This window comes from Buteo buteo, chromosome 29, assembly GCF_964188355.1.
Source record: "Buteo buteo chromosome 29, bButBut1.hap1.1, whole genome shotgun sequence".
In the NCBI taxonomy this organism is placed as follows: Eukaryota; Metazoa; Chordata; class Aves; order Accipitriformes; family Accipitridae; genus Buteo; species Buteo buteo.
The window spans coordinates 723,789-743,258 of NC_134199.1; the positions used below are offsets into that span (position 1 = coordinate 723,789).

At 70.3% G+C, this 19,470-nt stretch overlaps 1 protein-coding gene across 1 annotated transcript in view; it reads left to right on the top strand.

Annotated features, from left to right (window-relative positions):
• The window catches only part of NRXN2 (neurexin 2), a 48,743-nt gene that overhangs the window by 18,373 nt on the left and 10,900 nt on the right, over positions 1–19,470 (top strand). Inside the window, 13 exon segments of the mRNA XM_075018240.1 lie at positions 168–329; positions 2,341–2,761; positions 3,963–4,346; positions 4,793–4,996; positions 7,156–7,182; positions 9,147–9,266; positions 9,366–9,747; positions 10,602–10,792; positions 10,998–11,171; positions 12,056–12,175; positions 17,950–17,975; positions 17,977–18,043; positions 18,046–18,131. Coding sequence (XP_074874341.1) covers positions 168–329; positions 2,341–2,761; positions 3,963–4,346; positions 4,793–4,996; positions 7,156–7,182; positions 9,147–9,266; positions 9,366–9,747; positions 10,602–10,792; positions 10,998–11,171; positions 12,056–12,175; positions 17,950–17,975; positions 17,977–18,043; positions 18,046–18,131 — 2,364 coding nt within the window.

The following is a 19,470-nucleotide window of genomic DNA, read 5'->3' on the forward strand; positions in this document are numbered from 1 at the left end:
GGCCGCCCCATCACCCCCAGCCTCCCGTGTACCTCCCCCCCCCCCATCCCCACCCCCCCCCACCCCTTTTGGGGTCCGTGTCCCCCCCCCCACCCCCCCAGACACAGAAATGGCTGCAGCGGGCGGGCGGGGGGCCCCCGCTGAGGCCGGGCGCGCTCGTGCCGCAGGTGACGATCTCGGTGGACGGGATCCTGACGACGACGGGGTACACGCAGGAGGACTACACCATGCTGGGCTCCGACGACTTCTTCTACGTGGGGGGGTCCCCCAACACCGCCGACCTCCCCGGCTCCCCCGTCAGCAACAACTTCATGGGCTGCCTCAAGGACGTGAGCGCCGGGACGGGGCCCGGGGGGGGTCACACGGGGGGCCTGGGGACGCGGGGACGCGGGGATGTGGGGTGCAGGGGGACACGGCACGCGCGGGGACGCGGGGATGTGGGGCAGCGGGGTGCACGGGGATACGGGGTGCAGAGGGATAAAGGGTGCACGGGGACGGGGGGTGCACGGGGATACGGGGTGCAGAGGGACAGAGGGGCCACGGGGTGCACGGGGACATGGGGTGCACGGGGATACGGGGTGCAGAGGGATAAAGGGTGCACGGGGACGGGGGGTGCACGGGGATACGGGGTGCAGAGGGACAGAGGGGCCACGGGGTGCACGGGGACATGGGGTGCACGGGGATACGGGGTGCAGAGGGCTGTGGGGTGCACGGGGACACGGGGATGTGGAGCACCGGGGTGCACGGGGATACGGGGTGCAGAGGGATAAAGGGTGCACGGGGTGCACGGGGACATGGGGTGCACGGGGACACAGGGTTGTGGGGCACCGGGGTGCACGGGGATGTGGGGTGTAGAGGGATATGGGGTGCACGGGGACACGGGGACCTGGGGTGCACGGGGACATGGGGTGCAGAGAGGCCCATGCTCAGGGTGCATGGGGACAGGGGATGCTGGGGGTGCACGGGGACACAGCATGCGTGGGGACACAGGGATGTGGAGCACCAGGGTGCATGGGGTGCACGGGGATACGGGGTGCAGAGGGACAAAGGGTGCACGGGGTGTGTGGGGACAGAGGGTGCACGGGGATACGGGGTGCACAGGGATAAAGAGTGCACGGGGTGCATGGGGACGGGGGGTGCACGGGGATATGGGGTGCAGAGGGACAAAGGGTGCATGGCGTGCATGGGGACATGGGGTGCACGGGGATACGGGGTGCACAGGGCTGTGGGGTGCACGGGGACACAGGGATGTGGAGCACCGGGGTGCACAGGGACGTGGGGTGCAGAGGGATATGGGGAGCATGGCGACACGGGGTGCATGGGGACATGGGACGCATGGGGACACGGGGACGTGGCATGTGTGGGGACGCAGGGATGCGGAGCACCGGGGTGCACGGGGACGTGGGGTGCAGAGGGATATGGGGAGCATGGTGACATGGGGTGCACGGGGACACGGGGACGTGGCATGCGTGGGGACAGAGGGATGTGGAGCACCAGGGTGCATGGGGTGCACAGGGACACAGGGATGTCGAGCACTGGGGTGCACGGGGATGTGGGGTGCAGAGAGGCCCATGCTCGGGGTGCACGGGGACAGGGGATGCTGGGGATGCACGGGGACAGGGGGTGCAGAGGGACAAAGGGCACATGGGGTGCACGGGGACATGGCACGCGTGGGGGCAGAGGGATGTGGAGCACCGGGCTGCACGGGGATACGGGGTGCAGAGGGATATGGGGAGCATGGGGACACGGGGTGCACGGGGACACAGGGACGTGGCATGCATGGGGGTGCAGGGATGCGGAGCACCGGGGTGCACGGGGATACGGGGTGCAGAGGGATAAAGGGTGCACGGGGTGCACGGGGACGTGGCATGCGTGGGGACGCAGGGATGCGGAGCACTGGCGTGCATGGGGACGTGCGGTGCAGAGGGATAAAGGGCGCACGGGGACACAGGGTGCAGAGGGACATGGGGAGCATGGGGACATGGGGTGCACGGGGACATGGGGACGTGGCACGTGTGGGGACGCAGGGATGTGGAGCACCGGGGTGCACGGGGACGTGGGGTGCAGAGGGATATGGGGACACGGGGTGCATGGGGACACGGGGACGTGGCACGTGTGGGGACAGAGGGATGTGGAGCACCGGAGTGCACGGGGTGCACGGGGACACGGGGTGCAGAGGGATAAAGGGTACACGGGGCGCACGGGGACGTGGCACGCGTGGGGACGCAGGGATGCGGAGCACCGGCGCGCGCGGCGACGTGCGGCGCGGAGGGGCGAAGGGCGCGCGGGGACGAGGGGCGCCCGTGGGACACGCGTGCCCCCCCCGTCCCGCCCCCCCAGGTGGTCTACAAGAACAACGACTTCAAGCTGGAGCTGTCGCGCCTGGCGCAGGAGGGCGACGGGCGGGTGACGCTGCACGGCGCCCTGCTCTTCCGCTGCGAGGCCGTGGCCGCCCTGGAGCCCGTCACCTTCGGGACGCCGCAGGCCTTCCTGGCGCTGCCGGCGTGGCGGGCGGCACGCGCCGGCTCCGTCTCCTTCGACTTCCGAACCACCGAAGCCAACGGGCTCCTGCTCTTCGGGCAGGGGCGGCCGCAGGGGCCCGGCCACCCCCGGCCCGACTACTTCGCCCTGGAGCTGCTGGACGGGCACCTCTACCTGCTGCTGGACATGGGCTCCGGCGGCATCAAGGTGCGCGCCAGCGCCCGCAAGGTCACCGACGGCGAGTGGTGCCACGTGGACGTGCAAAGGGACGGCAGGAAAGGTGAGAGCGCCGGGGGGGCGGCCGCGCGAGGCGGGGGCCGAGGGGCGCGAGGGCGCGAGGGCGCGGGCGGAGAGTTTTCGCCGGCGCGCGAGGGCGTTTGCGCGCGGAGAGGGCGAGCGGGGCGCGGGCACGGGGGCCCGCGCGTGCGCGGGGGCGGCTGCGCGCGGAGGGGTGGCGCGTGCAGATGGGGGGGTGTGCACGGAGGGTTTGCACGTGTGCAAGGGTGTCAGTGGTGAGTGCCGGTGGGTTGTGCACAGCAGGTTTGCACATGTGCAAGGGTGTAGGTGGTGGGTGTGGGGGGGGGCGTGCACAGAGGGTTTGCACGTGTGCAAGGGTGTAGGTGGTGAGTGCCGGTGGGTTGTGCACAGAGGGTTTGCACATGTGCAAGGGTGTAGGTGGTGGGTGCCAGGGGGGTGTGCACAGAGGGTTTGCACGTGTGCAAGGGTGTAGGTGGTGAGTGCCAGGGGGGGTGTGCATACAGGGTTTGCACGTGTGCAAGGGTGTAGGTGGTGGATGCCAGCAGGTTGTGCATCCAGGGTTTGCACGTGTGCAAGGGCGTAGGTGGTGGGTGTGGGGGGGGGGGCGTGCACAGAGGGTTTGCACGTGTGCAAGGGTGTAGGTGGTGGGTGCAGGAGGGGGGGCGTGCAGAGGGTTTGTGGGTGTGCAAGGGTGTCAGTGGTGAGTGCCGGGGGGGTGTGCATACAGGGTTTGCACATGTGCAAGGATGTAGGTGGTGGGTGCCGGGGGGGTGTGCACAGAGGGTTTGCACGTGTGCAAGGGTGTAGGTGGTGGGTGCCGGGGATGTGTGCATACAGGGTTTGCACGTGTGCAAGGGTGTAGGTGGTGAGTGCCGGGGGTGTGCACAGAGGGTTTGCACATGTGCAAGGGCGTAGGTGGTGGGTGCGGGGGGGGGGGCGTGCACAGAGGGTTTGCGGGTGCGCAAGGGTGTCGGTGCACAGAGAGGTGGCGGGCACAAAGGGGCGCGTGCGAGGGCTCTTTGCACGCGTGCCAAGGCGTCGGTGCCCGTGGGTCCTCGCACGGAGCGGGGTGGGTGTGCGCAGGGTGGCCCCGGACCCCCCCCCCGGTGCCACGTGTCCCCGTCATCCCCCCGTGGCACCGTGCACCCGGTGCACCCCCGGCACCCCCGCATCCCCACCGTGTCCCCCCGACGCCATCCCCCCCGTCGTGTCCCCCCCCCCAGGCTCGGTGTCGGTGAACAGCCGCAGCACCCCCTTCTTGGCGAGCGGCGAGAGCGAGGTGCTGGACCTGGACTCGGAGCTTTACCTGGGGGGGCTCCCCGAGGGGCGGCCGGGCCCCCCGCTGCCCCCCGAGCTCTGGACGGCCTTTCTGCGCTACGGCTACGTGGGCTGCGTCCGCGACCTCTTCGTCGACGGCCGCAGCCGCGACGTGCGACGGTTGGCGGAGGCTCAGGCCGCCCCGGGGGTCACCCCCTTCTGCGCCCGCGAGCCCCCCCGGCACTGCGCCAGCGGGCCCTGCCGGAACGGGGGGCTCTGCCGCGAGGGCTGGAACCGCTTCATCTGCGACTGCCTCGGCACCGGCTACCTGGGACCCCGCTGCGAGACGGGTGGGTGGCAGATCCCCCCCCCCCCCAACACCGGGGAGGTGGCCCTGGGAAAGGTGGGGGGGGTACCGGGCTGGCTGAGACCCTTGGGGAAGGGGGTCCCCAAATGCCTGGGTTCCCCCCGGGATGCCTGGGTCCCCCGCGGGGTTAGAGGGGCAACCTTGGGGGAGGGAGTCGTCCCCCCCCGATGCCTGGGGTCTCCCCCAGATGCTTGGGTGCCTCCCCGGGTGGCCCTGGGAAAGGGGGGGCACCCAGATGCGTGGGGGTCCCCTGGGGAGGGGGGAAGCACCCACGTGCCTGGGTCCCCTGGGGTTGGGGGTACCCGGATGCCTGGGGGTCCGTGGTGCCGGGGGGGGGGGGGTCCCCCTGAATGCCCAGGTCTGTGATGATGGGAGGGGGCTGTCCCCCCGAACGCGCGGGTCGGCGGTGACGGGGGGGTCCCCCCGCAGAGGCGGCGGTGCTGAGCTACGACGGCAGCATGTACCTGAAGATCCTGGTGCCGGGGGCGGCGCAGACGGAGGCGGAGGACGTGGCCCTGCGCTTCATGTCCCCCCGCGCCTACGGCCTCGTCCTGGCCACCACGTCCCGCCAGTCGGCCGACACGCTGCGCCTCGAGCTGGATGGGGGGCGCATGAAGCTCACCGTTAACCTGGGTGAGCCCCCCCTCCCCGCCTCCGAAACCCCCCGCCCCGGGGCGCTCAGGTCCCCAAAACGGTCCCCAAAGATGATGCTCAGGTCCCCAAAACGGTCCCCCCAAACGGTGCCCGAGTCGGTTCTCGTGACCCCGAAATGGTCCCCGATGTGATGTTCGAGTTGATGCCTGGGATCCCAAAACGGTGCCCGGGATCCCAAAACGGTGCCCGGGTCCGTTCTCGTGACCCCGAAATGGTCCCTGAAGTGATGTTCAAGTCGGAGCCTGAGACCTCAAAATAGCGCCCAGGTCCCCAGAACTGTCCCCAAAGTGATGCTGGAGTTGAGCTCGAGACCCCAAAACTGTCCCCAAAGTGATGCTGGAGTTGAGCTCGAGACCCCAAAACTGTCCCCAAAGTGATGCTGGAGTTGAGCTCGAGACCCCAAAACTGTCCCCAAAACTGCTCGTGCCAGTGCTCCCGGCCCCAGATTGGTCCCCAAAATGACGCCTGTAGCCCCAGAATCACGCCCAGGTCCCTAAAATCACACCCAAGCCTCGCGGCGCTGTTGAAGCCCCCCCAAACCCTGGTACCCGGGACCCCCAAACGGCACCTCTGCGGGGACGTCACCGGAGCCGACTCGGGCACCCACGTCCCCGTCGGCTCCCCGTCGGGTCCTCCCACCCACCCCCCCCCCCCCCGGGTTTGGGAGCCTTCGTGACCCCCCCGCTGCCACTTGGGGCACAGCGCCAGGACCCCCCCAGGGGGGTTGGGGATCCCCCCAAGGGATCAGGGATCCCCTCAGGGTCGGGGATCCCCCTGCAGCACCCTGCATTTGGGGGGGGATGACCCCCGTGGGGCTGCAGGTCCTCTGTAGGGTCGGGGACCCCCCCATGGTATTGGGGAGCCCCCAGGGGGTTGGGGATTCCCCCCTGCAGCCCCACAGCACTGGGGACCCCCCCCCACGGGGCTGCAGGCCCCCTGCAGGGTTGGGGACCCCACCATGGGATGGGGGCCCCCCCCCCGGGTCCCGGCGCGTTTGCCCCCCGCCGCCCTGCAGCGGTTGACGAGGGGGGGCCCAGCCCTGGGGCGCCCGATCCCCTCGGATCCCCCCGGATCCCCCGGGATCCCCCCGCGCCCCCCCCCGGCTGGGCCCCGCGCGGTGGCCGGGATCCCCCTGCGAGGTGCCTCTGCCCCCTCCGCCCCCCGAGACCCCTGAACCCCCCCGGCACAGGGCTGCACGGTCCAAGTGCCCGTCCCCATCCCATCTCATCCCAGTCCCAGTCCTGGTCCCCATCCTGTTCCTGTACTGGTCCCCATCCCAGCCCTGTCCTCTTCTCATCCAGTCCCAGTCACCATCTTTATCCTGTCCCCATCCCAGTGCAATCCCAGCCCCATCCCAGTTCCAACCCCATCCAATCCCCATCCCAATTGATCCGATCCCATCCAATCCCAGTCCAATCCCAGTTCCAGCCCCGTCCCAGTCCCAATCCCAATCGATCCATTCCCATCCAATCCCAGCCCCATCCCAGCCCCATCCTCTCCTTGTCCAGTCCCAGTCACCATCTTTATCCTGTCCCCATCCCAGTCCCATCCTGGTTCCATCCCCATCCCAGTCCCATCCCGGTTCCATTCCCATCCCAGTCCAATCCCAGCCCCATCCCAGTCCCCATCCCAATCAATCTAATACCATCCAATCCCAGCCCCATCCCAGCGCCAGCCCCATCCCAGTCCCCATCCCAACTGATCCATTCCCATCCAATCCCAGCCCCATCCCAGCCCCGTCCTCTCCTTGTCCAGTCCCAGTCACCATCTTTATCCTGTCCCCGTCCCAGTCCCATCCCAGTTCCATCCCCATCCCAGTTCCATCCCCATCCCAGTCCCCATCCCAGCCCCATCCCAGTCCCCATCCCAACTGATCCATTCCCATCCAATCCCAGTCCCATCCCAGCCCCGTCCTCTCCTCGTCCAGCCCCAGTCACCATCTTTATCCTGTCCCCATCCACTCCCACTCCCATCCCCATCCCAGTCCCCATCCAGTCCCAGTCCCATCCCAGTCCCCGTCCCCGTCCCATCCCTGCTGGCACCTCGCGCCGTCTGTCCCGGCCGCCCCCCCTCGTCCCCGGGGCGGTGACACCGGCTGCGGCTCCGAAGGGCCTGATCCTGCTCTCTTCTCTCCCCAGACTGCGTGCGCGTGGGCTGCCACCCCAGTAAGTGTGCGCCCCCCCCGCTCCCCCCCCCCCCCGATGCCTGGGTCCCCCCCACCCCGGACGCCTGGGTCCCCCCTGGGGGGTCTGGTCATGCCCCCCGTGGATGCCTGGGTTCACTGGACGTGCCCAGGGTCACGCCAGGTCACAGCCGCACGCACACGTGTGCAGGGCGGGACACACGTGCGTGCAGGCGCACGAGGCCCCGCGTGTGCAGGTGTGGCTCAGCCCCGCCCCCCAGGGGGCACACGCGTGTGTCAGGGACGTGACATGGGGGCAGGGCAGGGACGCGGGCAGCGGCTGCTGTCACACACGTGTGCAGGGGCTGGGGGCGCACACATGCACGCGCGTGTGCAAGGCCTAGCGTTTCACGCTCGCTGGCCTGCACAGTGGCTGTGCTGGGAGGTGGGGGTGTCACAAGCACACACACGTGTGCATGGGGGGGGAGCGGGCGGGATGCACATGCGTGTGTGACACACGTGCCCAGACCCGGCGTGCGACAGCCAGCTGCAGACGCAGGTGAGTGGGGGGTCCCTGTGCGAGGGGTCTCCGTACACGAGGGTGGCCCTGTCCGACTGCCCCCCCACCCCCCACCCCAAGGACCCAGGCGTCCGCCCCCCCCTCCCCCCCCCGGGGACCCAGGTGTCCAGGGTCTCCTGCCCAAGGGGAGGGGTCCTGGGGAGGGGGGGGGTGAGCAGGAGCACACGGGGGCTTGCGCGTGCGACACACGCACACATAGGGACATGCACACGGGCTGCAGGCATGCACACGCATGGCACACACACGTGCCCGTGTTCTGCAGCCGTGCACGGGCACTAGTGCACACATGCTGTAACGGTGCACGTACACGCTCTGCAGCCCTGCATAGGTACACACACGTGTGCACACACTGCAGCTGTACACAGACACGTGCACGCACACGTGCATGCACACACACTGCAGCTGTGCAGGGACACACGCGCACACGCTTTGTAGCGGTGCACTGACACACACACGTGCATACATGCTACAGCTGTGCGCATACACATACGCACACACGCTGGAGCTATGCGCACACGTGCAGACACGTGTCCACACACACACTGGAACTGTGCATAGACACATGCAGCAGCTGTGCATGGACACACGTGTGCACACACACTCACCCTGCATGCACACACACCCCCATTTCCCTCCCCGTCCCCGTGTCCCCAGCGTGTCCCCGTGTCCCCTGGATGGTGCACGCGTGGGCACCCACCTGGCTGGGGGGGGGTGGCGTGTGTGTGCGCACACGGGTGTGTGCAAGGGGGCCTGCGCGTACGCATGCACGGTGCTTGCAGGCTGCGTGTGTGAACAATGTGGTGTGTGCGGGCTCTGAGTGTGCACGTGCTGTTCTGGGCGTGCGCACCCCACGTCTGCAGCCATGGGTGTGCGTGCACGGTGTTTGCACGCTCAGTGTGTGTGCGTGTGTGCAGCGCTGGGGGGGGCGTGCACAAGGTTTGTAGGAGCGTGTCGGTGTGCTCACCGCTCAGGGGTGCGTGTGTGCACAGTGTTTGGGGGGTGCATGGGGGTTTTAGGGGTGTGAGCGTGCACAGTTGTGTTTAGGCGTGCGCAGGCGTGCAGTGCTTAGGCGTGTGCGCGCGGTGTTTGCAGGCGTGCACACGTGCGATATTTGGGGGAGTGCACGCGTTCGCACGCCGTTTGCTAGAGGGGGGGTGCGTTCGTGCACGGCGTTTGCAGGTGTGTGCACAATACTTAGGGGAGCCCGCGTGTGCCTGGTGTTTGCCAGAGCGAGCGTGCGCGCGTGTCTTTAGGGGCGAGCGTGCACGGCGTTTGCGGGGGGCGTTGAGGGGGCGAGCGCGCACGGCATTTAGGGGAGCGCACACGTGCGGGCGGCGTTCGCCGGGGCGAGTTCGCACGAGGCGTTCGCGGGCGCGGCCGTGCTCGGGCGTCGCCCGGCGCGGCCCGCCTGACCCCCGCCCCCCCAGGCAAGGGCCCCGAGACCCTCTTCGCGGGGCAGAAGCTGGACGACAACGAGTGGCACACGGTGCGGGTGGTGCGGCGCGGGCGCAGCCTCCAGCTCTCCGTCGACAACGTCACCGTCGAAGGTGCCCGCGGGGACGGGCGCGCGGGGGGGGGGGGGGGGCCGCGGGTCGGCGGGTGCCCCCGGGGACGCCCACCAGCCCTGCCCCCGCCTCGCCCCGCAGGGCAGATGTCGGGCGCCCACACCCGCCTGGAGTTCCACAACATCGAGACGGGCATCGTGACGGAGCGGCGGTTCCTGGCCGTGGTGCCCTCCAACTTCTTGGGCCACCTGAGCGGGCTCCTCTTCAACGGGCTGCCCTACCTGGACCTCTGCAAGAACGGCGACATCAGCTCCTGCGAGCTCAACGCCCGCTTCGGCCGACGCACCATCGTGGCCGACCCGGTGGCCTTCCGGGGCCGCGGCTCCTACGTGGCGCTGGCCACGCTGCAGGCCTACGCCTCCATGCACCTCTTCTTCCAGTTCAAGACCACGGCGCCCGACGGCCTCATCCTCTTCAACAGCGGCAACGGCAACGACTTCCTCGTCGTCGAGCTCGTCAAGGGGTGAGGGCGCAACCCCGCCGGGGAGGGGGTGACCGGGTCCTGTGGATCTCGGGGACCCCCTGAACCCCCCCGGGGAACCCCCGTAAGCCCCCCCCCCCCCCCAGGGACTTCGGGGACCCCCCACCCCGTGGCGCCCACCCAGCCTTAGGCCCTGCCCCGCCGCACCAGTCCCCGCCCCCTGCTCCTGAGGCCCCGCCCGACTGTCCCAGGCTCCTCCCCTTGGGTGAGACCCCGCCCCCTTGGCTCGGGCTCCTCCCCGATTTGACCACACCCCCCCAGCTCAGGCCACGCCTCCCGGCTGCAGGTGCATCCCTTATACGGTCGACTTGGTGGGGCAGCCCCCTTTTGCCAGGCTCCTCCCCTTTTGCCAGGCTCCTCCCCTTTTCCCAGGCTCCACCCCTTCTTTTGCCAGGCTCCACCCCTTCTTTTGCCAGGCTCCTCCCCTTCTTTTGCCAGGCTCCTCCCCTGCTTTTGCCAGGCTCCACCCCTTCTTTTGCCAGGCTCCTCCCCGGCCTTGACCACGCCCCCTGGCCACCGGTACAGCCGCTGCGTTTGCCCCGGGGGGGGGGGGCGGCCCCTTTGGCTCAGGCTCCTCCCCTTATGTTCAGGCTCCTCCCCCCGCCTCAGGCCACGCCCCCCCCGGTGCCTGCGCTGTATGTTTGCCCTTGGGGTGGGGTGGCCCCCCTCGGCTCACGCCCCGCCCCTAAACCCGGGACACGCCCCCGGCGGAGGCCACGCCCCCCCCCGGCCCCAGGTGCATGCCTTATGTCTTCGAGCTGGGGGTGCCCCCCCTCGGCTCGGGCCCCGCCCCCTCGGCTCAGGCCCCGCCCCCTGCCCCCCCCCCCCCCCCCCAGGTACATCCACTACGTCTTCGACCTGGGCGACGGCCCCTCGCTGATGAAGGGGAACTCGGAGCAGCCGCTGCACGACGGGCGCTGGCACGAGGTGTCGGTGGCCCGGGAGGGGGGGACCCTGCACGGGCTGCGGGTGGACGGGCGCCCCGTCACCCAGCACGGCCAGGGGGCCCGCAACCTCGACCTCAAGGGTGAGCAGGGCGGCGGCGGGGTGGGGGGGACGACGCCGGGGAGGCACCCGTGGCGGGGGTCATCGCCCGTGGGGATGCACGCGTGGCGGGGGGGTACCCCACGGCGGGTGACGCGACGGGCGGGCGCCGCGGAGGGGAGGCCTGGGGGGTGGGTGGCTGCCCACGGGGGGGTCGCCCGCGGGTGACGCCCCCCCCCCGCCCTCAGGGGAGCTGTACATCGGGGGCGTCAGCAAGGGGCTGCTGGGGCGGCTGCCCAAGCTGGTGGCCTCGCGCGGGGGCTTCCAGGGCTGCCTGGCCTCCCTCGACCTCAACGGCCGCCTGCCCGACCTGCTGGCTGACGCGCTGCACCGCGTGGGCCACGTCCAGCGCGGCTGCGACGGTGAGAGGGCGCGCCGGGCCCGGGGAGGGCGCGGGAGGGGGCGCGGGGTTGCGGGAAAGGGGTAAAGGGGTGCGGGAGGGTGCGGGAAGGGGTGAGGGGGTGCGGGAGGGCGCACGAGGGTGCGTGGGTGGGCAGGAGGGCGCACGAGGGTGCGTGGGTGGGCAGGAGGGCGCGTGGAGCTGCGGGAAGGGGTAAAGGGGCGCAGGAGGGCGCACGAGGGCGCACGAGGGTGCGTGGGTGGGCAGGAGGGCGCGTGGAGTTGCGGGAAGGGGTAAAGGGGGCGCAGGAGGGCACACAGGCACGGGAAAGGGCGCAGAGGGGTGCGGGAAGGGGTACGGGGCACGCGTGGGTGCACGTGGCCGAGGGAGGGAGCAGGGGGGTGTGTGGGGGTGCACGGGCGTGCGGGAGGGGGTACAGGGGTGTCCGGAGACTCATGGGGGGGCGCACAAGGGCACGTTGCGGGTGCTCACAGGGCGCCCAGGGGACTGCGGAGGCTGGATGTGGGCACCCAAGGGTGCTCGGGGCACGTGGGGGGTGTGCACGGGGGCAGAGAGGGGGGCACCGAGGTGCACAGGGGTTGCACAAGGGTGCACAACAGCAGGCGGGGGTGCACAGCGGCGTGCGAAGGCACGCGGAGGGCGCACGGGGGGGTTTCACCGGGTTGATCAGAGGCAGATGGGTGCACTGGGGTGCAGGGGAGCGTATGGGGGCGCACAAACGCAGGCGGGGGTGCACAAGGGTGCACAAGGGCGCACAAAGGCAGATGGACACGAGGGTGCACAAAGGCAGCGGGGGATGCACAGAGTTGCACAAGGGTGCACGAGGACACCCAGGGCGGGGCCGGGGGGGGGGTAGGGGCACCCCAGTGACGCCGGCGCCCGCAGGCCCGAGCACGACGTGCACGGAGGAGTCGTGCGCCAACCAGGGCGTCTGCCTGCAGCAGTGGGACGGCTTCACGTGCGACTGCACCATGACCTCGTACGGGGGCCCCGTCTGCAACGACCGTGAGTGGCGGGGGGGGTGCGGGGAAGGGGGGGGCGCGGGTGTCCCCAGGTCCCTCGCACAGGGGCGGCGCGGCCCCGAGCCACTCGTGCGAGGTGCGGGTGGCCCCGTGCGCCTCGCACGAGGAGCCTGCGTCCCCTGGTCCCTTGCACGAGGCGCGTCCGGCCTCATGCGAGAGACGCGCGTCCCTTGCACGGGGTCCGCGTGTCCCCGAGTCTCTCGTGCGAGGAGCAGGCGGCCGCGCGGGCCTCGCACGGGACACGTGTGTCCCTCACGCGGGGTCCCCGTGTCCCCACGCCATCGAGGCCCAGGTGAGTTCGGGGCGGAGCCGGCCCCCCGTTCGCACGCGCGGGTGGGGCACGAGGGGCGTGCGAGGGCCGCTGACGTGACATCCCCCCCCCCCCCCCCACGCTCTCAGGGGGGCCGGGGTCCCTCCTCACGCCTCGGGGGGCACCCAGGCGTCCGGGGGCTGCATCCCCGCCCCCCCCCCCCCAGCTCCGACCCACGGGTCCGTGGGGCAGGACGGGGGCCGCAGTGACGCTGTGACGGGGCGGGGGGCTCCGGGGGTCCCCGGGAGCTGCCGTGGGGCGGCGGGGGGGGGGGGGGCTTGGGAGGGGGGGTCCCCGCGGGGCCGCCGCGGGTCCCCCGCGGGGCCGCCGGGGGTGTCGGTGGGTTCCCCCGCCGTGGGTCGCGGCGTGGCCCCTCCCCCCCAGGCCCCTCCCCCGCCCCTCCCCCCTCCCCCGCCCCTCCCGCTGCAGCACCCGCCGCCGCCGCCGCCGCCCCACGGCCGCCCGCCGCCCCACCGCGCCCCACCGCGCCCCACGGCCGCGCCGACCCGCCGCGCCCCGCAGCCGCAGCCGCAGCCGGAGCCGGAGCCGCCCAGGCCAGAGCCCCCCCCCCGGCCCCGGCCTCAGCCCCCGCCGCCCTCCTCATCCTCATCCTCATCCGCCCGCAGCCCCCGCCCCACATCTCCCCCCCCCCCTCCGCCCCACACCCCGCAGCCCCCCCCCCGTCCTCCCTCCGCCCCACATCCCGCATCCTCCGCCTCCCCCCGCACCCACCTCCGGACCCGCGCCCCCCCCCACCCCCCCTCTCCCCCAGGCCCCCCCATCTCCCCCGGACCATGCTCGACCCCCTCTGAGGCCCCCCCCCCCCGCCCTGGCCCCCCCCGCCCCGGGGCCCCCCCGCGCCCCCCCCCCCGCATGCTCTGAGCCCCGGGGGGGGGATCCAGACACCCCGCGGGGGGGGCGCTCGGCACCCCCCGGCCCCGCTCCCCAGGGGGGGTCGGGACCCCCCAGGCCCTTTGGGGGTGTCCGGGGAGCCTCCGCGTTTCTAGGGGGGGGCTGCCCCCCCCCCAGCCCCATTTGGGGGGGCGTTCGGGCCCTCCCAGCCCTGCTCTAGGGGGAGATTTGGGCGATCCCCCCCCCCCCCAGCCCCATTTGGGGGGGATTCAGCCACCCCGGCCCCGTTTTGGGGCGATTTGGGGCCCCCCCAGCCCCATTTCTGGGGGATTTGGGGTAACTCGGGCCCTCCCCCAGCCCCGTTTTTGGGGTGACCCGGGCCCCCCCCCCCCAGCCCTGTGGGTGGATCTTGGGGTCCTTTAGCCCCACCGGGGGGGATTCGGGGACCCCCCCCAGCCCTTGCGGGGTGACCCAGGGCCCCGTTTTGAGGGGATTTAGGGCTCCCCTGGCTTGAGGTCAGGGTGATTTGGGGCTGCCCCCCCCCGCGCCTTCTGGGGTGACTCCAGCCCCCCCAGCCCACTTTTGGGCCCGTGACCCCCCCCCAGCTGCATTTCGGGGCTCCGTTCCCCCCCCCCAGCCCCATTTTGGGGCACCTCTGGCTACCCCTTCCTTGTTTCACCTTCCCCCAGCCCCATTTTTGGGTGCTCTCCCTCTGGCCACATTTTGGGGCACAACCCCCCCCCCGTTTTGGGGTGCGACACCACCCTAGACCCTATTTTGGGACACAAGTTCCCCCTTCAAACCACGTTTTGGGGATCCACCCCCCCTAGACCACTTTCTGGGGTGCAATACCCCCCGACCCCATTTTGGGGCACAGCCCCCCCTCAAACCCCATTTTAGGGCGCAGCCCCCCCCAGGGCCACATTTTGGGGTGCAATCCCCCTCTCAAACCACATTTTGGAGCACAAGTGTCCCCCCGGGGCCACATTTTGGGGTGCAGTCCCCCCCCCGGGCTACAAACACCCCCCCAACTACGTTTTGGGGTGCACTCCCCCCCTAGGCCCCGTTTTGGGGCTCGATCCTCCCCATAGCCCATTTTGGGGCACACCTCCCCCCCTTCACCGTCCCTCTCCTCATTTTGGGGCGCACCCCCCTCCCTTCACCGCCCCCCTCCCCATTTTGGGGCGCATCCCCTTCCCTTCACCCCCCCCCCATTTTGGGGCGCACCCTCCTCCCTCCACCCCCTCCCCCCTCCCCATCTAGGGGCTCCCACCCCCCACCCCGGGCGGCTCATTCCGGGGTCCCACCCCCCCCCCCCACGTCAGCTCCCCTTTTTGGGGTGCCCCCGCTGCCCCCCCCCCCCCAGTTTGGGGGTGCCCGGCGGATGGCGGGGGGCCGCTGAGGGGCCGATGGGGGGCCGGGGGGGCCCCGGGGCGCTGGGGCTGGCGCTGCTGGCGCTGGGGGTGCTGGCGGCCCCCGGGCGCCCGGCCAGGGTCTCCTCCAGCCTCTCCACCACCCACCACGTCCACCACTTCCACAGCCGCCACGGCACCGTCCCCATCGCCATCAACCGCACGCCCTTCCTCACCCGCGGCGCCCACGGTGAGCCTCCTCCTCCTCCTCCTCCTCCTCCTCCTCCTCCTTCTCCTTGCTGCCTCGGGGACCTGAGCCGGCCTTCCTCCTCCTCCTCCTCGGGACCCCCAGACTGGCCTTCCTCCTCCTCCTCCTCCTCCTCCTGGGGACCCTCAGACTGGCCTTCCTTCTCCTCCTTCTCCTCCTGGGGACCCCCAGGCTGACCTTCCTCCTCCTCCTCCTCGGGACCCCCAGACTGGCCTTCCTCCTCCTCCTTCTCCTCCTCCTGGGGACCCCCAAGCTGACCTTCCTCCTCCTCCTCCTGGGGACCCCCAGACTGGCCTTCCTCCTCCTCCTTCTCCTCCTCCTAGGGACCCCCAGACTGGCCTTCCTCCTCCTCCTCCTCCTGGGGACCCCCAGACTGGCCTTCCTCCTCCTCCTCCTCATGGGGACCCCCAGACTGGCCTTCCTCCTCCTCCTCCTCCTGGGGACCCCCAGACTGGCCTTCCTCCTCCTCCTTCTCCTCCTCCTGGGGACCCCCAGGCTGACCTTCCTCCTCCTCCTCCTGGGGACCCCCAGACTGGCCTTCCTCCTCCTCCTCCTCCTCCTTGCTGCCTTGGGGACCTGGGCCAGCCTTCTTCCTCCTCCTGGGGACCCCCAGACTGGCCTTCCTCCTCCTCCTCCTCCTCTTCACTGCCTTGGGGACCTGGGCCAGCCTTCCTCCTCCTCCTCCTCCTGGGGACCCCCAGACCAGTCTTCCTCCTCCTCCTCCCAGGCACCCCCAGACCGGCCTTCCTCCTCCTCATCCTGCTGCTCGTGGGGACCCCCAAAATCCCATCCTACTCCTCTTCCTCCCCTCCTGCTCTCAGAGACCCCCAAACCCTCTTTCTACTCCTTAGGACCCCCAGACTGGCCTTCCTCCTCCTCCTCCTCCTCACTGCATCAGGGACCTGGGCCAGCCTTCCTCCTCCTCCTCCTGGGGACCTCCGGATGGGCCTTTCTCCTCCTCCCTCCTCCTGCATGTGGGGACCCCCAAAACCCCATCCTGCTCTTCTTCTTCCCCTCCTGCTCAGAGAGACCCCCAAACCCTCCTCTTCCTCCTCAGGATCCCCAGACCAGCCTTCCTCTTCCTCCTCCTCCTCAAGACCCCCACACCAGCCTTCCTCCTGCTTGTGGGGACCCCCAAAACCCCATCCTTCTCCTCTTCCTCCCCTCCTGCTCACAGAGACCTCCAAACCCTCCTCCTCCTCCTCCTCCTGGGGACCCCACACCTGCCTTCCTCCTCCTTGTCCTCATGCTCCTCCTCCTCTCCCCTTCTGGTCCTGGAGGACCCCAAAATCTCTGTCCTCCTCTTCCTCTTCCTCCTGCTTGCAGGGACCCCCAGACCTGCCTTCCTCACCCTCCTCTTCCTCCCCTCCCTCTCATGGGGACCCCAAAATCCCTGTCCACCTCTTCCTCCTCTTCTTCCTCCCCTCCTGTCCATGGGGGCACCCCAAGCCCCTACTCTCCTCCTGCTGATGATGGGGACCCCTGAGACCTGCCTTCCTCCTCTTCTCCCTCCTCTTTCTCCTCTTGTGCTCACGGGGATCCCAAAACCCTTTTCTTCCTCCTTCTCTTCATCCCCTCCTGCTTGTGGGAACCCCAGAACCCCCATCCTCTTCCTCCCTTCCTCATCCTCCTGCTCACAGGGACCCCAAAACCAGCCTTCCTCCTCACCCTCTTCTTCCTCCCTTCCTGCTTACAGGGACCGCCAAACCCCTATCCTGCTGCTCTTCTTCCTCCCCTCCTGCTCATGGGGACCCCCATCCTCCTCTTCCTCATCCTCTTCTTCCTCCCCTCCTGCTCATGGGGGCCCCCAGACCTGCCTTCCTCCTCCTCCTCCTCTCTTTGTGCTCACAGGGACCCCAAAACCCACCTCCTCCTCCTCTTCCTCCAGGGGGCCCCCAGACCTGCCTTCCTCCTCCTCCTCCTTCTCACCCTCTTCCTCCCCACCTGCTTGCAGGTACCCTCAGACTGGCCTTCCTCCTCCTCCTCCTCCTCCTCCTCCTCCTCCTCCTCCTCCCCTTGTGCTCACAGGGACCCGAAAACCCACCTTCTCCCTCCTCCTCTTCCTGTGGGGACTGTAAGACCTGTCCTCCTTCCTCCTCCTCCTCCTCGTGGGGTCCCCAAAACCCCCAGCCTCCTCTTCCTCACACTCCTCTTCCTCCCCTCCTGCTCCTGGGGACCCCAAAACCTCTGTCCTCCTCCTCTTCTTCCTCCTCCTGGGGACCCCAAAACCTCTGTCCTCCTCCTCTTCTTCCTCCTCCTCGGGACCCCAAAACCTCTGTCCTCCTCCTCTTCTTCCTCCTCCTCGGGACCCCAAAACCTCTGTCCTCCTCCTCTTCTTCCTCCTCCTCGGGACCCCAAACCCCCCCATCTTCCTCCTCCCCTCGCCCTGCTGGGGCTGCAGTTGATGGGGGGCCGGGCAGGGTCTGGGGGGGGCTGCTGCAGGTCTGGGTCGTCTGTGCCCCCCCCCCCTTGCACACACGCGTATGCACGTCCCCGTGGCGTGTGTGCACGTCCCCGTGGCGTGTTTGCGCGTGTGCCCTCGCACACAGTGTGTGCGGGCACGGCTGGGGGGATGCGGAGCCACCGGTGCGAGGGGGCGGGGGTTGCACGAGCGTGCGTGCGCGTCCTTCGTGTGCCCCGCGGTGACGTGGGGCCGAGCCCTCGTGCGAGGCCAAGCCCTCGTGCAAGCCCCGCGTCCCCTCGTGCGAGGCCGAGCCCGGGCTGGGCGCTGACCTACATCGCAGCGGGGGAGGAGCGGTGCCCCCCGAGGCCGGGGTGCCCCCTCTCCTTCTAGAGACGGTGGGGGGGGGCCACACGACCCAGGGGTCCGGGCACCCCCCTGCACCCCCTTTGGTGTCTCTGGGGGGGGGTTGCCCGGGCACCTGGGTCCCAGGGCCCCTCTCCCCAAACCCTGGGGGTCCCCCCTGGATGCCGGGGTCCCCGTCCCCCCCTGACCCCGGTGTCCCCCCCCGCAGCGGGCACCACCTACATCTTCGGGAAGGGGGGGGGCACTGATCACCTACACGTGGCCCCCCAACGACCGGCCCAGCACCCGCGCCGACCGCCTGGCCTGGGCTTCAGCACCCACCAGCGCGACGCCGTCCTGCTGCGGGTGGAGAGCGCGGCCGGCCTGGGGGACTTCCTCCAGCTCCACATCGTAAGGGGGGGTCCGGGGGGGCATGGGGGGGGGGTATGGGGGGCTACGGGGACCTGGGGGACTTCCTCCAGCTCCACATTGTAGGGGGGCATGGGGGGGGTATGGGGGGCTACGGGGACCTGGGGGACTTCCTCCAGCTCCACATCGTAAGGGGGGGTCTGGGGGGGGCATGGGGGGGGGCTATAGGGGGGTACGGGGACCTGGGGGACTTCCTCCAGCTCCACATCATAAGTGGGGGGTCTGGGGGAGGCTATGGAGGGGGTTATGGGGGGGCTATAGGGGGCCTGGGGGACTTCCTCCAGCTCCACATTGTAAGGGGGGGGTATAGGGGGGGGTTCTGGGGGAATTCCTGCAGCTCCACATTGTAAGGGGGGGTCTGGGGGGGGCCATGGGGTGGTATAGGGGGCTATGAAGGACTACAGGGGGCTCTGGGGGAGCTGGGGGACTTCCTCCAGCTCCACATTTTGAGGGGGGGGTCTGGGGGGGGGGCTATGGGGGGTTCTGTGGATCTATAGGGGCCTGGGGGACTTCCTGCAGCTCCACATTGTGAGGGGGTGCTCCTGGGGGGCTTGGGGGGAGGGGGGAGCATGGGGGGGGGCTATGGGGACCTGGGGGACTTCCTGCAGTGCCACATCCTAAGGGGGGGGCTCTGGGGGGTATGGGGGGGCTATAGGGGGGCCAGGGGGGGACTAGGGAGGCCTGGGGGACTTTCTGCAACACCATGTCATAAGGGGGGGGCTCGTGGGGGGGTAGGGGGGGGCTGTGGGGGACTTGGAAGGGGCTATGGGGGCCTGGGGGACTTCCTGCAACGCCACATCATAAGGCGGGGGGGCTATGGAGGTCTATAGGGGGGGTGGGGGGGGGCAGCTATGGGGACCTGGGGGATTTCCTGCAGTGCCACATCCTAAGGGGGGACTCTGGGGGAGTGGGGGCCCAGATGCCTGGGTCCCCTGGGGGGGGCAGTGGGAGGATCCCCCCATGCTGGGGGGCCAGGCGTCCGGGTGGGCTCCAGCCCCCCCCCACACCCCAGGGACCGAGGTGTCCAGGAGCCCCCCAGGGGGGACCCAGGCGTCCGGGGGCGGCAGAAGCGCCTGAGTCAGTGGCTCAGCTGTGCTGGGGGGGCCGGACCCCCCCTCGTTAGCCAGTGCCTTCGTTAGTGTGTGGAGCTGGGGGCACCCAGGCAGCAGGGGGACCCCCAACCCCCCGTCCGCGGGGCTGGGGGCTCCTTCAACCCCCCGGGGGGGGGGCTGGGCCGGGCTCTGTCGGGGGATGTGGGGCTGGCTGGGGGGGGCGCATGTGGGGCTGGAGGGACCCACGGTTGGGGGTCATCGCCTCGGGG